The sequence below is a fragment of the Rousettus aegyptiacus genome, unplaced genomic scaffold (assembly GCF_014176215.1).
Source record: "Rousettus aegyptiacus isolate mRouAeg1 unplaced genomic scaffold, mRouAeg1.p scaffold_m13_p_8, whole genome shotgun sequence".
NCBI classification, from domain to species: Eukaryota; Metazoa; Chordata; class Mammalia; order Chiroptera; family Pteropodidae; genus Rousettus; species Rousettus aegyptiacus.
Window position 1 is genome coordinate 79,623,632 of NW_023416311.1, and position 14,467 is coordinate 79,638,098.

At 37.0% G+C, this 14,467-nt stretch overlaps 1 protein-coding gene and 1 long non-coding RNA gene across 3 annotated transcripts in view; one reads left to right on the forward strand and one right to left on the reverse strand.

Moving 5' to 3' along the window:
• Positions 1 to 5,201: 5,201 nt before the first annotated feature.
• Positions 5,202 to 14,467, reverse strand: part of RAB3C (RAB3C, member RAS oncogene family) — a 223,274-nt gene continuing 214,008 nt past the window's right edge. Inside the window, exon 5 of one of the 2 annotated variants that reach the window (XM_036225702.1) lies at positions 5,202 to 5,833. In XM_036225702.1, coding sequence (XP_036081595.1) covers positions 5,646 to 5,833 — 188 coding nt within the window. In that variant the 3' untranslated portion in view covers positions 5,202 to 5,645. The remainder of the gene's footprint in view (positions 5,834 to 14,467) is intronic. The other variant, XM_036225701.1, reaches the window with a different exon arrangement.
• LOC118606579 lies at positions 7,659 to 13,291 on the forward strand. The gene is made up of 3 exons (XR_004952536.1): positions 7,659 to 8,174; positions 9,203 to 9,272; positions 10,917 to 13,291. It is a non-coding gene; the product is annotated as an uncharacterized LOC118606579 (long non-coding RNA).

Consider the following 14,467-nt stretch of genomic DNA (forward strand, 5'->3'; position numbering starts at 1 on the left):
CTACAAGGAATAATTTGAGTAAGTCACACAACCATCCAAAGCATCTCACACATTCATTATAATTCATTTTTTCACACTAGTTTATATACACTGAGTAAGTCATTAAATATTGCACTTATTGGCCCATGAACCCTCAATTCTGAGGTGTTGAAAAATAGAAAACAAATCTATTTTTATAACATATTTCATGCAACATTTAAGACATTTCAGTTCCACAAACACCATTAAATAGTTGTACATTTGGACAGTCCAACGGCATCACATCACATCTGACATTAACAATATATTAACAGGAATTACAGGAAGTTTTCATTCAGCATACATCCTAGGGATGATGAGTCAATGCATGGAAAACCGTCATACTGATACAGCAAACAATCCCCAGACTTCACTTTTATGAGGAGTATGGACCACTAGACAGATGTAAGTCATGCTCACTTCCCAAAAAGGCCAAGTGTCTGTGTGGCTCACATACCATCTGTGTCTTTAAGAACAGTATTTATGAACCTAAGTGATACTGGCCCCCCAAAACATGAATATGAAAATATTTCCATTAAGAAATAAAATTACAGCCAACTCTCAATTGTCCACGATGAAGGAAAGTATAAACACAGGTGAATGAAATATACAGGTAACCTCCATTCTCATTTTAGCAAGTCATAACTGATTGAAATTTGATCAATAATAGCGTTAATAGGCGGTAAATGGTAAAATTTAAGTGTCATTTTCTATGCTTGGTCTCATTATTCTGTAAGAATAGTGCTGTAAAACTCTGAAATAATTAAAAAAAAATCGAAATAGAAAGCACTGAAAATAGAAAGTTTGATTTGTCTTTTAGTTAGATGGTCTGATATTAATATTTGAGCTCTGACAGAGGTTTTGAAATAACTTCTTTTGTCTATGGTTTTTGCAAAATGCATTTTCTCCCTATCCTCTTTTTAATGAAAGTTATGTGCAGACACACAAATCAGTGTGAAGAATCTATTCTGTTGAGCTTTTTAAACAAAATGAGTTACAGTTGGAACACAGCAAAAGCTTCTTTTATCCTAGCACTGAGAATGCACCATATATGGAAATTTCCCTTCATGTAATAGATTTCTATGTGTGCATGTATGCATGTGTTGAGAGGGGCAACATTTTGAGTGTGGCCCAAATGTAAATATTTTAATCTACCAAAGGGAAATATTATTTCACTGGAGTGTCAAGCATTTCTGTAAAGAGTTTCAAGAAAGAAAATTATGAAATGACAATAGTAATAGGCAGACATATTTTAGATAAATTTCAGACCTGTTTTTGCCCTGTCCTACAGATAGTATTTCTAGAACCATTTAGGTGTACTGTTGGAATAAAGATGCTTTTTTTCTGGTCATAAACTTCATCTTTTATCCTATTTGTTTCAATTCATTCTAGAATATAAAGTAGGTTTATGTCTTTAATTGGCTTTGGTCAAAATTCACCTAAAATATCAAGGACTCTAAAAAACTGACTAATGGTTAAGCTGGTCAGCAAGACTTCACCATATTGCTGGCGAACTGCTAAAGCACAGGGAGTATACGTAAACAGACAAAGCTAGGCAGAGCTGCAGAGGTCACATCCTCTAGTGGGTGATTAGGAAGGCCACATGGGTCTAGTTGCTCATGTATCACCCTGACACAGCATACTGAACCAGCATACACGCAAAAGAACAACGTGTCCCAGTTACCAGTCATGCAAACTGTAATGTAGAGAGAAAGGACTCTCTAGACAGAAAAACAGGCCACCTCCCAATATGCCACACCAAAAATAGCTGATTGAGCTTTCCAATAGTATATGAAAATTAACACTTTTTGGTCTAGAAGGGTTTTAGTCATGACTTTAAAATAAGATTTACCTCAGTTTTTCAAATTTTCACATGCAGCTACTACCTTAGGCTTGAAATAACTTGGTAGCATCTGAATACATTTTTAATATAGTCCTACAAATGCCACATGGTTGTCTGCAGGATGACATAGTACATCTTCACCAAGCACTAAGATATACATTGGAAAAGCATGTCACAGTGAGCTACTGATTAACAGCAACCATGTTCCAAAATTAATGTTGCTTCATGAAAGTTCAATTAATAGTGGACTGTATTTTACTTTTAAAAAAGAACATTGCATACCCGAAAGTCTATTCTCAGCATAGATGTAGTTAGAATTGGAGTTTGAACTGGTTCCTGAAAAATAACCAATCTGATGAACAAAAAAAACTATAACCTGGATAAGAGTTAAGTAGGTGAAATATAATTGTTCATTGACTATATAGATGTATATAATTTGGGTTGTAATTTTGTAGAATTTATACTTCATATTTATAAGAAGGCTACAGCTTCCTGCTACAACTAAAGGCATTATCATACTTCCTCTTCCAAATAAAAAATCTTAGCACTTATTTACCAGGCAACAGAGGGATACTGACTTCAAGTAACTCTAAGGAGAAACTGTAAGAACTTCTTTGTTTATATAGTCTTTAGCAATTCATCAAGGCAATAGAAGCTGTTCAATGGGAGTAGCAGCAATAAACTAATTCACTGTCTTGAAGCAATTCCTCTTAGAAGGTAATTGTGATACTAGCTCGTAAACTGCCATTTTAGGACTTAAGAAATGTCATGCAACTTCTACATCCATTCACATCCCAAAAAGCTGAAATGCAGAACCATTCTAGGAATAGCTATTTCATGAAATAACTTCCAGTTCAGTTTTTTCAATTATGTTAGAAACAAAAAGAAATGTACAAAAACTAAAGCTTTTAGAAATATTTCCTCAAAACAATCAAGGTTTGTTTCTAAAAGTAATTGAAAGTGTAGGGGTGGTGAGATGCTAGGTAGCAGGGAAAGGGAAATTCATACTTGAAACACAAATTGCGTCAAAGACAAAGATGGGTTTCTAAAATTTATAAACTAACAAGCATATATTTTTAAGATATCTTATTCTTTTGAATACACATTTAGCTATTCCATTAGTAAAAATGACAATTTTTACTATTTAAGCTGTTGAGTTGGAGAATGTAGGAGGTGTGTGTGGGCGTGTATATGTGCGCACACATGAGCATGATGGCCCAAAGGCTTATAAATTACAATTTATAAGTAATATAGCTTGATGCCAATAAATAGAAGCTCACTTAGTTAACCTTTGGCTGGTTCCTCTGCCATATTTGATTTTAAAACTAGGATCTCTTGATAAAATTAGGAATAGAGAATATTCTCTTGCTTCACGCTACACAGCAGAAACAGGTGTTCATTCACTTGGGCTCTATGGCAATCTCTAGAAACTTCTCACTCGATGAAATTTATATCAGGGTGGGAGTTTCAAAACTGAGAGTCAATTAGAAAGCCTCCATTTCCACTGACGTTTGGAAAATAGAAATTATCAAACGTTCCTTGACAATGATCCTCAGGCTGTTGCTTCATCACTCTTCCCTGACTGGCATAAAGTAGTTCAACCTTGGCATGCTTGATACTGTGTAAGTGGTCACTTGCTTAGTTCTTTCAGTCCCAGGGCCAATTAATTCCATAGCAATCAGTTCTCCAGGAAAAATGTTTACGAGAGAGCAAAACTCAACTTTTTTCTTCTACTTTTCTACTCTCTTATTTTGCTTTCCATTTGATAACACACATCAAGGTCCTTCTGAAAAAGCCATCTGAAACATATTTAGGCCTTTGACATCTATATGTATGTGTGGGAGGGGAGCTGGCTTTATTGCTTCATATCAAGTTTTAAAAGTGAGCTTAACAGCTGTGTCATTAAACATGGCCACTTTCTAGTTCAGGATACAGAAATATCACAATACCATGCAAACAGGCTTCTGTTGCAAACAAATCTGCGTTGATGCCCCTCCCACCTTCTCTTTTCCTAATTTCTGTATATTTCGAAGCTAGTTGCCCCATTAAAAATCTAATAAAGCATTAATGTATTCTTATCTTCACTAAGATTAGGCCTGCTTTTTTAGGACACAGAAATAAATTATTACCAATTAATAGATCTTGTTAAGAATGTGAGAAATAACATAGATATGCTTAAAACACCTCAAATGCTCTCCTATAATTTTCATCTTCTTGTATATGACCTAGTTCCCTGACTTGTAGGCATTTATTCTGCAGAAATCTCTTTAAATATATGAATGTTTTCCTATCAATATCCTTGCCCAATAAACTTGCAGCCAATACTTTCATGGGAAGGTTCTGTATTTTTGAAAAGAACATCTTTAATACCAGCACTGAAAGAGGAGAAATTCCATCAAACACAACTGCCCTTCTAAGTCTGCCACTATGTGCTTGCTGCCTTTTTAAAGTCTTAGCTGTACACAATGCTGGGTGGTGACATCGATGCCAAGTTTTCCACTAGTGCTATCAGAATAGCTGGGGAATCTGTTTGCTTGATGTGCACATGTGGCCTTCAGGAAATCTGGAAGAAAGAATCTGGCTGTTCACATGATTTCCTTCCTTCTCTCAAATTGCTTATGGCATCCTGATGTGTTTCTGTATTTCTAAGCTCCCAAGAGTATTCTCTGAGTAACTGGAGCATGTTTAAAGGCTTACAGAATGCGAATGTGCTTCAGAATTATGTTGAACACCTGGATTGAAAAAGATTAGAGATGAAAATTTTTGTTACCACCTGAGAGCAATCGAGACCGTTTAAATATCTTTTAAGTGCATTAAAGAAGTTAGCTGAGGTGTAAAGGGAAGGCAATGGTTGGGGAAGGAAGTCTATGTCCTAACATGTTTCAACACACGTTTTATTCCAAGAACTGGTGATGGTTCCAGAAAGTCATGGTGGTAGTGGTGTATATTACAGGGGTAGGGTATGTTGTGGGAGAGCTAGTTGTTAAGGAATGGGAAGGAGCTCAAGCCTTGGCATTTTACAGAGATCCACACCCTTGTTGGTCGAAATGTTTGTTGCGTAACATTCAGTAGATACCTGTCACTGGCCTCAAATATTCAGAATGTTTGGTGGAATCGGCGGTCCTGGATTAGGGTAGTACTTAAACATTTAAACTAAGATTATTGTTTAAATCTAGTTCTAGTCAGGTAAATATTAATCTCTTAGGAAACTTGCAAGGGCCTTTAACAGAATATTTTAATTTCTTTATAGTCAAGGGTCTCCTCAGTAATACTGAAAAACAGACAAATTTTCTAAATAGTAAACTCAACAGAAAACTGGTCACTTAGGACATTTCCACTTGATTTTCAATTAAGAATCAAGAAAATAAGGTCTCCTGAGATCTCCCCCCACCCCCAACACAAGCAATTCCTCGGTTATCATTTCTTCAAGTGAATAGCACAATTAGAATGAATGGCACAAAAGTCAGTTGTAGTGAAATTATAGTCTGAGGTCCCAGCAGTAGCTTAATCTGAGAAGAAATCTGACATAAAGAGCCTAGAAGACACATAACAAATCACATGCAAATACCAGATCTTTATAGATAGTCCTTACAAATTTAAGATCACTTATTTGCCACATGTTAACACAGGGAATCTCTCAAGAATTCAATGCATATACTAGCCATTGACATCAAAGATTTCCCTCAAATGATTATTAGGCAGTATAAATGAAGGCTAATCAACCATTTATAAACGCCGTTTGTTAGTAACCAAGCCCCTAGAGCTGCCTGTGGGTGTGAGGACACTAACAGCCACAGTTGGGCTGAGGTGGGGGAGGGGTCTCCTTGAGTCTTGTGTTCTGCTTTGCGGCAGTGATGGCCGGATCCGTCTCCAAACTCTCTGACATTTTGTCGCAGATGATATCCACAAGGCGCTCAAATGTCTGCTTGACATTAATGTTATCCTTGGCACTCGTTTCAAAAAACTCAAACCCTGGAAGAAACACAGCTTGGTCATTTCATACTTCTGCTGAAATTAAGTGGGACTTGATTATAGTTTTGAATGCTGATGAGATGATGGTGAAACAGTAGTGGGTAGCGGTTTTGGTTTGGGTGAGAGATGAGAGGCAGGCATGAAATGTCATTTGAGCAAATGCCACTATCTTTCTATCCATTAACAGAAGTTATAAAGTGGAATTAGTGATGTTCACATGTTATTTTTTCTCTATTGATTCATTTATGTTCCCAGCATGGCTCATGAGCCTAAAACTAATCCTTTGGCAAGACTTAATGCCATTACTAAGAATCATCAATACGGAAACCGTCTTTGCCAGCCTTTCCACCAATGGCTGGCCCACCATGTAGCCTCTTGTAATCTTTACTAGGACTGGTGTTATTTGGTATTTTTTTCTTCCCCTGTTTTGCATTCTATCAAAATGATTTTCATTTTCTATTAACTTGAAGCTTAAGTTAATAAACTTCAAGTTAATAAATTTGGTATTACCAAACTCCAACATAATCTGGCTCTTCCCATGTCTGCCCTGCTGTCGCCCAATGAAAGGTTTGAGGGTGGGCTTTTGGGTAACTTCCAATATCTAAAGGTGGACACAAGGTGGCACTAAAGCATCATTGGATTTACCTTAAGCGAACTTCAACCTCCTTTAGGAAATGTGAGTGGTGTTATTAGTTTAACAGCCCTCCAGGGCTTTGTATAGCATTACATCTATTGCTGGTGATTTTTCTACAGCTCCGTTATCTATCAGGTTTTTACCGACATCTGGGAAAAGACTCTTGATAAATTTCGAATGACCTGCCAGAACTGCAAGAAGGTATAAAAAATGCAGTGACAGTTTCACACTTCCACGGATGTGTCACTGTACCTGGGCAGAAGCAGCTTTAGTATGCTGCTCTGTACACAATCTTATCCCCTGTTGTTTGCATTCACATTCCACTGTCTGGGCTCACTGGTCAGTTGCCATGACAACCTCCCCACTAGGCCAAAGACTGCTCTGGTCCATTCAGGGCACTTTGATTTAGGATGCATTGGGATGAACACAGAAATACTTTCCTAATCCATTCTGAATTTTACACCCTATAAATCCTTCTGGTTACATCTGGCTCTATCTCAGAGGAGCCATATGGATTCAGAATGATTAAATCATGTGATTTTTATCTCAGCTCCTATGGTAGACTAACATTTTGCATCCATGTCAAAATCTCTCTGATAATAACTCAGAAATACTTATTTTCTAAAATACTGAAGCAATTCTTATAAGTTAAAATTTCTAATTTAGTTATAATACTATATATTCAGTTAGATGACTTTATTTGACCTTGAATTTCACTGGCTGCTATCTATTCTATTGTTAAAATATAAGTGAATAATTACAAGATTTAAGTTGAAGGAACATGAGAAGAGCCAGGATCTATAAAGTAGTGGTGGATGTTTTAAACCATCTTTGGCTTGTATTTATCTTTCATTTGTCTCTCTAGGTAGTGCTTATATAGTTCTTATATTCTATGTTTCTTTACAAAAAAAGGCTATCCGATGTTGACAGAATTCTCTTATGTTTGTATATTATAGGGCTAGATCAATAACCTTTCAGATTTTGGAAAGGAAAAGTATAGATCTAAGCAATATCTTTAGTGCTATTCACCTTCTTGTAGAGATTTTTCCAGTGCTAATGGAGGGGGCTTAACACCACAAGATACCAGGATCCCACTGAAGAGGTCAAAATCATTGGCCGAAACTTTGGAGAAAAAAAATCCCACAATTTGGCATAAAGGTTTCAGTTATGGGTTCCATTCTCCCTATTTTTCTGTTGACACTTCTTTTACTTATTTGTATGATTGAGGAAGGCACTGAACTAGGTGGGAATCTTAAAAGATTTAGCCATCGTGAAAATTTGGTAATCTATGTAAGCCTTTGTCAAATGTGACTTTTTATCTGAACTTTAAAATACCCCATGATGTTGGTGTACTATTTGAGGTCAGTAAAATGTCCTAAACTGCAGGAGCCAGAATGCTCTTAGTGACGTGATATTATTTAACCTGATTTAGCTTTCAACCTTGGATATCTGTCTCAGACTATATTATCTGGTAGTAATTATTTCAGCATTCGATTAATCAATGAACACTTTCAATTAACCATAGAAACTCTGATCATCCTTTCATATTCTCCCCTCATCAGAACCTTTCTAATTTCTGTCTGGCACAAAGAGCACTGTTCCTGAGTTGGATGACCCTTGCCCTGTGGAGCAGTACATTTCTGCTTTCAGCCTTTTCAAGCCTGATCCTGTAAGGACCTATCCTGTCCTTTCCAAAAGCCATTACAGGTACTGCTGCATCTTAATCTATATATTACCTCTTATTTTAGTTTTACTTGCTGTTAGGGACTGGATAGAAGCTTGGAAAGATTTCCTATGAAAAATGTATTAATTATGCTGAGGGAAGAAGGTTTGTGGACAAACCTTAAAAATAGGTTAAGTGGAAGAAGTCAGACATAAAGGATTATAGTATGTTACATTTATATTAAATGGGCAAATCTATAAAGTGGACTAGTGGTTATCTAGGGTGATGAAAATGTCCCGAAATTGACTGTGGTAAAGTTTTCATGCCTCTGTGAATATACAGTTAAGAACTACTGAGTTGTATACTCTAAACAGGTAAATTGCATGGTAAGTGGACTATATTTCAATAAGGTTATTTGTTTTAAAGAATCACTGTCGAAAATGTATGTTGCCTGTGAGAGATCTATCCAAAAGGAATCCTCATTGGGGAAACCATTTCATTGATAGAGAACTATGTCAATCAGAAAAATGTCTCCTCATGACCAACGTATACCCTTTGAATAGGTAATTAAGTCCATGTTTTTGCTCTACTCTCTACAGAGAGGACAGAACAGCTGCTTATCAGGAAAGATGTTCTGATACACACTGGTGAACATGAGAAACATAAACCCCATGCCGCTTGGCCTGCTGGCACTATTCTCTCTACTTCTTCCTGTAGGACCCATGAGTTCCGGGTTGCAGGGAAGTCCGGCACTTTCTCAGACCAATACTCACAGGGCAGCAAACAGCAGATTCCAGGCTGCCACTCTAGTGCTTGAAGAGCACTGAAATGTCATAGTACCTCACAAGAGACCCTTGCACTTAATATTGCACTGAAATGATGGTACTAATTGCAACTCCAAGAAAAATCACACCTGCTCACTCTTTTGTAGAAGTTTTGTAGAAGGAAAGCAGCTACTAAAATCATACTCAATAATTCATTTTCATCTCTGATAGTTAAAAGTCTATGATCTGCCCTTAGGTTCTTATTCCCAAACTCCTAAATGAGATTTATTTCTAGATTCTATTTGTAGTTCCAGTGTCTTCCCCTTCCCTGTGGATTGGATGAACCAGAGCAACAAGGACAGGACATTCTGCTACCAGGTGGGTAACATTTGGGCCAGAATTTAGGATTGCTGAGCAGCAGGACGCACTGTTGTATTAGCTTGTTGCATGCTGGGCCCTCGTCTGGAGACAGACTGACTTTAGGAGGAGGAATCAATAAGGGTTTTGACCCGCTTGCCTCAAGAAGGGCCACAGAAAGCAGACCAAAGCAACAAAAACAGCAGGAGCTCAGCCAGTTTTGTGCTACAGAGATTAATAATCAGGTATTCCAGTCTTGTCTTTAGCCAGGCCTGCCCACATATTAGCTTCTGCTTTGTCAAGCTTCTGAAACTATGCAGGAGTCATTCTATGGCCTTGACAAATCCTGGTTGAGGTAGACATGGTTTCCTCCCTACCCTATCCTCTCCAGACATGAGTTTAATACTCTTCATATACTAGAAAAGCTCTGATGCTGCCCATGTTAAGATTCATCATTCTCAGCTGAACAAAATTTAAGCTCCGCAGCCTATCATTCTATCTCATTGACTCCCTCAGCAATCTCCTCCCAGACACAAACCTACACACCCCAAACTGTTTCAGCCAAACTTATCCACACTCTGTCTGGAGAAGAAACTTGATCCAAGTCCCTTGCATTTTTGCCCATGCAAGTTTCCTCCTAAAGCACTTCCCTCATTTTTCCCCCTTCCCAATCCAACTTATTCTTCAAGACAGATTGCTGTGTGTTACATCTGGCCTCTAGGTTTTTAAATATTTTGAGCCATCATTTAACATCAAGATGACAACATAGGTCATTCCTGACTTTGCTTCCCCTCACAAGGAAAACTATGTAGAAGACACCACTGAAAGAACAGAACATGGGGAAAGGCTTAAGCACACCCATGCACCACATAGACCAAGACAAACTGCATTATAAGGGTAAAAAAAGCAGCTCCAGGCTGACCACCTTGCCCCTCTCATAGGCTGCTGCAGTGCCAGAGAGGTCTTTCCTGAGCCTACAGTTTCTCCAATGAAAAGAGAGCCCAAGGTGGACATCTAGCTCCTCCCAGAATTGTGGATCACCCTGGTCTCATCATACAGGGATAGTGGGGCAATGTGTGTGGCTCAATCACTAGGAATCAGATTGTGATAGAGAAGGGACTTGCAACAACCAGCACTCAGATCTTGGCAGGCTGAGTTCCTACTTGCAGCACCCAAGTAGCAGTCCTAACCAGCAGATTTGCTCATCTAAATAGCCAAGATGGTCTGTCTCATTTGGGTCCACAAAGAAAGAGCTTTGCTGGCCCTACAACCTGGCCTGCCTCCACCTAGGCAAAAGAGGAGTCAGAGACCAGCCTATTGCTGAGTATAGCTTCCAGCTCCACTTGACCAAAAAGTCGGGCACGCTTGAGTAAGGAGTCTATTAGGCAGAATAAATAATCTGCAGAACAAAGGCAGAGGTCATTTAGTTAGGAAGCTTGGGGCAAGACCATAAGCAAAAGGCTTTGCTGGCCTTGGAGCTGGTTTTCATGCTTTGCATGGGCAGGAAAACTAATTCATAGGCCTGCCATTGCTGAATATAGACCCATCAACTGGGGATCCTACCTAGGGCATTTGAGAAGCTATGTAATTCATTCAACAGCCCTGTTTACTACAGTGGCACTTGAACAGAGAGTACACTCCATGGTTTTCCCTATCTATCTGCAGAGAAAAACCAAAGGCTTCATGTGACAAGGAATTCAATGCACAATCTTGCCTGATTCAGCTTCCCAAGTATGAAGCTGTGAAGCTCCTGGGGCCTGCCCTGCCAGAGCAAGAAATCTAATTCATAATGCCATCCATTAGTGAGTAGAGTACCCAGTTTGAACCACCTAGTAAACCTGACCAGAGAATGGGAAGCCCATCGTATAGACTCACCATGGCAGAGAAGCAAGACAGCAGACCTATCTACCTCTTCTTAGCTGGTGGCACCAGCAACTTCCTGTCAATCTCAGAGCTTGCTCTGGTGGGCTGATGGCTCCACCAGTCAAGTATGTTACCAGCAGATACATCCAGAAATACAAACTGAGTCGACTTGTGAAAAACTGTCTCTCCCAAAGTGAACATGCAAAGTCTGGAAGAGGAAACTGCATATATCAATGTAAGTAATCAAGAATCACAAATATTGAAGTAAATATGACACCACCAAAGGAAACTAAGAAAGCTCTGATAACTGACCCTAGAGAAAATGGAGATCCATGAACTGTCAAAGAATTCAGGATAGTTCTCATAAAGAAGTTTGGTGAACTACATGAATATACAGACAACTACACAAAATTAGAAAAATAATGCAAGAACAAAAAGAAAATTAACAGAGATACAGAAACACTCAAAAACAAACAGAAGTGTTCACTGCAAAATAGAATGATTGAACCAAAGAATTCAAAAGCAAACTTGACCATATAAAAGTTAGAATTACTGATCTAGAAGAAAGGACATTTGAAATTATCTAGTCAAAGGAGCAAAAGGGGAAAGAAATCCTATGGGACTTTTATAGGACACAATCAAAATAAATAATATCTGCATTATGGAAATTCTAAAGGAGAAGAGAAAGAGACAGGAAGAGAAAGTATATTTAAAGCAATAATAGCTAAAAAATTGCCCAAGCTTAAGGAGAGAAATGGACATCCAGATCTAAAAGCTTCACATGATCCAAAATAGGTCGAAACTGAATAAGGCTACACTGAGATACATTTTAATTAAGTTGCCAAAGTCAAAGAATTCTGAAAGCAGGAAGAAAAACAGAAGTTACATACCAGGGAATACCCCATGACTATCCATGGATTTCTCAACCAATTTTTCAGGACAGGAGACAATGAGGTGGTATATTCAAAATATTAAAAGGAGAAACAAAACAAAACAGTCAACCAAGAATTCTATACCCAGCAATCCTGTCTTTCAGGATTGAACAAAAATAGAGGAAGTTCATCACCATTAGACCAGTTTTATAAGAAATGATAAAGGAAGTCTTTGGAAGTAAAATGATGCTAATTAATAGTATAAAAACATAAGAAGGTAGTGTAAAACTCATTGGTAACAGTCAAAATTATATTCTGTAATATGGTAATGGTGGTGCATAACTCACTACCACTCTGGTTTAAAAGCAAACATAGTAAAAAGAACCATAACTACAATAACCTGTTACTAGCTACATAATATAAAAAATATGTAAGCTGTAACATCAATAACCTAAATTGTGAGGGAAAGGAGAAGTAAAAGAGTTAGGCTTAGGAATGCTATTGAAGTTATTAGTTTAAATAGGGTGTTAGAATTTTAAGACAGCCTCATTGGAACCACAAGAAAAAACTGTAATAATTACACAAAAAACATGATAAAGAAGCCAAAATATACTGATACCAAGAGACATTAAAACAAAGACAGGATAAGAAACAAGGAGCTATAGATCTACAAAACAGCTAGAAAAGAATTAACATGATAACAGTAAGCCCTTACCTATTAATAATTACTTTATTCAGCCATTTTATGTCTTTTGTTTAGAGAATTAATCTGTTTAGATACAAAAACAATACCCAGCCATATGTGGCTTGCAAGTGACTCACTTTAGCCTTAAAGATACATACAGAGTGAAGGAATAGAAAAAAGTATTTCAAAATAGGGGTAGGTATACTTATATCAAACAAATTAGACTTAAAGACACAAAGAGCTCATTATATAATAAAGAAGTTAATAAAACATAACTGTTATAAATATTTATGTTCCCAACATTGGAGCATCCAACTATATAAAGCAAAAACAACCAAAAAGAGAACAAACAGCAATATGATACTATTTGGGGACTCTACTACCCATTCTCAACAATGTATTAATCATCCAGATAGAGATTCGAAAGGAAATAGCAGATTTAAATAACAGTTTAGTCCAGTTGGACCTAACAGACAAATATAGAGCATTCTAACCAACGACCAATAGCAGTAGCTACATTCTTCTCAAGCACACAAGGAACATTTTCTAGGTTAAACCATATTTTAGACCACAAAACAAGTTTTAGAAAATTTAAAATGTTTGAAGTCACACCAAGTTTCTCCTCTGACCAAAATGGTATAAAATTAGAAATTGATAAAAAACTAAATTTCATGAATACCTGGAAATTAAATGACACTCTGCTCAAAAACAAATGAATCAAAGAAGAAATTAAAGAGGAAATACAAAAAGTATCTTGAAACAAACAAAAATGGAAACAAAATGTACCAAATCAAAATGGATGCAAGCAAAAGCAGTTCTAAGATGGAAATTTATAGCAATAAATGTCTAAGTTAATAAGAGAGCTCAAAAAACCTAACTCTATGCCTTAAAGAACTAGAAAAAGAATAAACTGAGCCCAAAGTTAGCAGAAGAAATGATAAATATTAGAACAAAAATACAGAACAAGGACACAATAGAAAGATTGAGTTTATTGCAAAGATAAACTTGATAAACTTAGCTACATTAACCAAGAAAGAAGATCTAAATCAACAAAATTATGAAGGGACATTACAACAGGAATATAAAGGTACATAGAGTCTAGTATAAACAGGCCAACAAACTGGACAACCTAGAAAAACTTGAAAAATTTTTAGAACTATACACCCATTAATAAGATCTAATTAGGAAGTAATAGAAAATCTGAACAGACCAATTACTAGTAAAAAGATTGAATCAATAATCAAAAATATACCAATGAATAAAAGCCTAGGAAGAGAGAGAGCCTGACTGGCAAATTTTGAATTTTATCAAACTTTCAATAAAGAATTAACAGCAGTCCTTCTTAAACACTTCTGAAATCGTTTTATGAGGCCAGCATTACCCTCTTTCTCATGCCAGAAAAAGACACTAAAACTACAAGCTAATATCCCTGATGAATATAGATGCAGAATTCTCCATAAAATACTAGCAAACCAAATACAGCAGCACATTAAAAGGATCATTTATCATGATCAAATGGAATTTATCCCTGGGACATACCAAATCAATCAACGTGATATATCACATCTCAATAAATACAGAAAAAGCATCAGACAAAATTCAACATCCATTCATAACAATTCTTAAGAAATGAGGTGTAGAAAGAACATATCTCAACATACTCAAAAGTGAAAGGTTGAAAATTTTTTCTCTAAGATCAGAAACAAAGCAAGGTACCCACTCTCACCACTTCTATTTGACACAGTATTGGAAGTCCTAGCCAGAGCAATCAGGCAGGAAAAAGATAGAAAGGTATC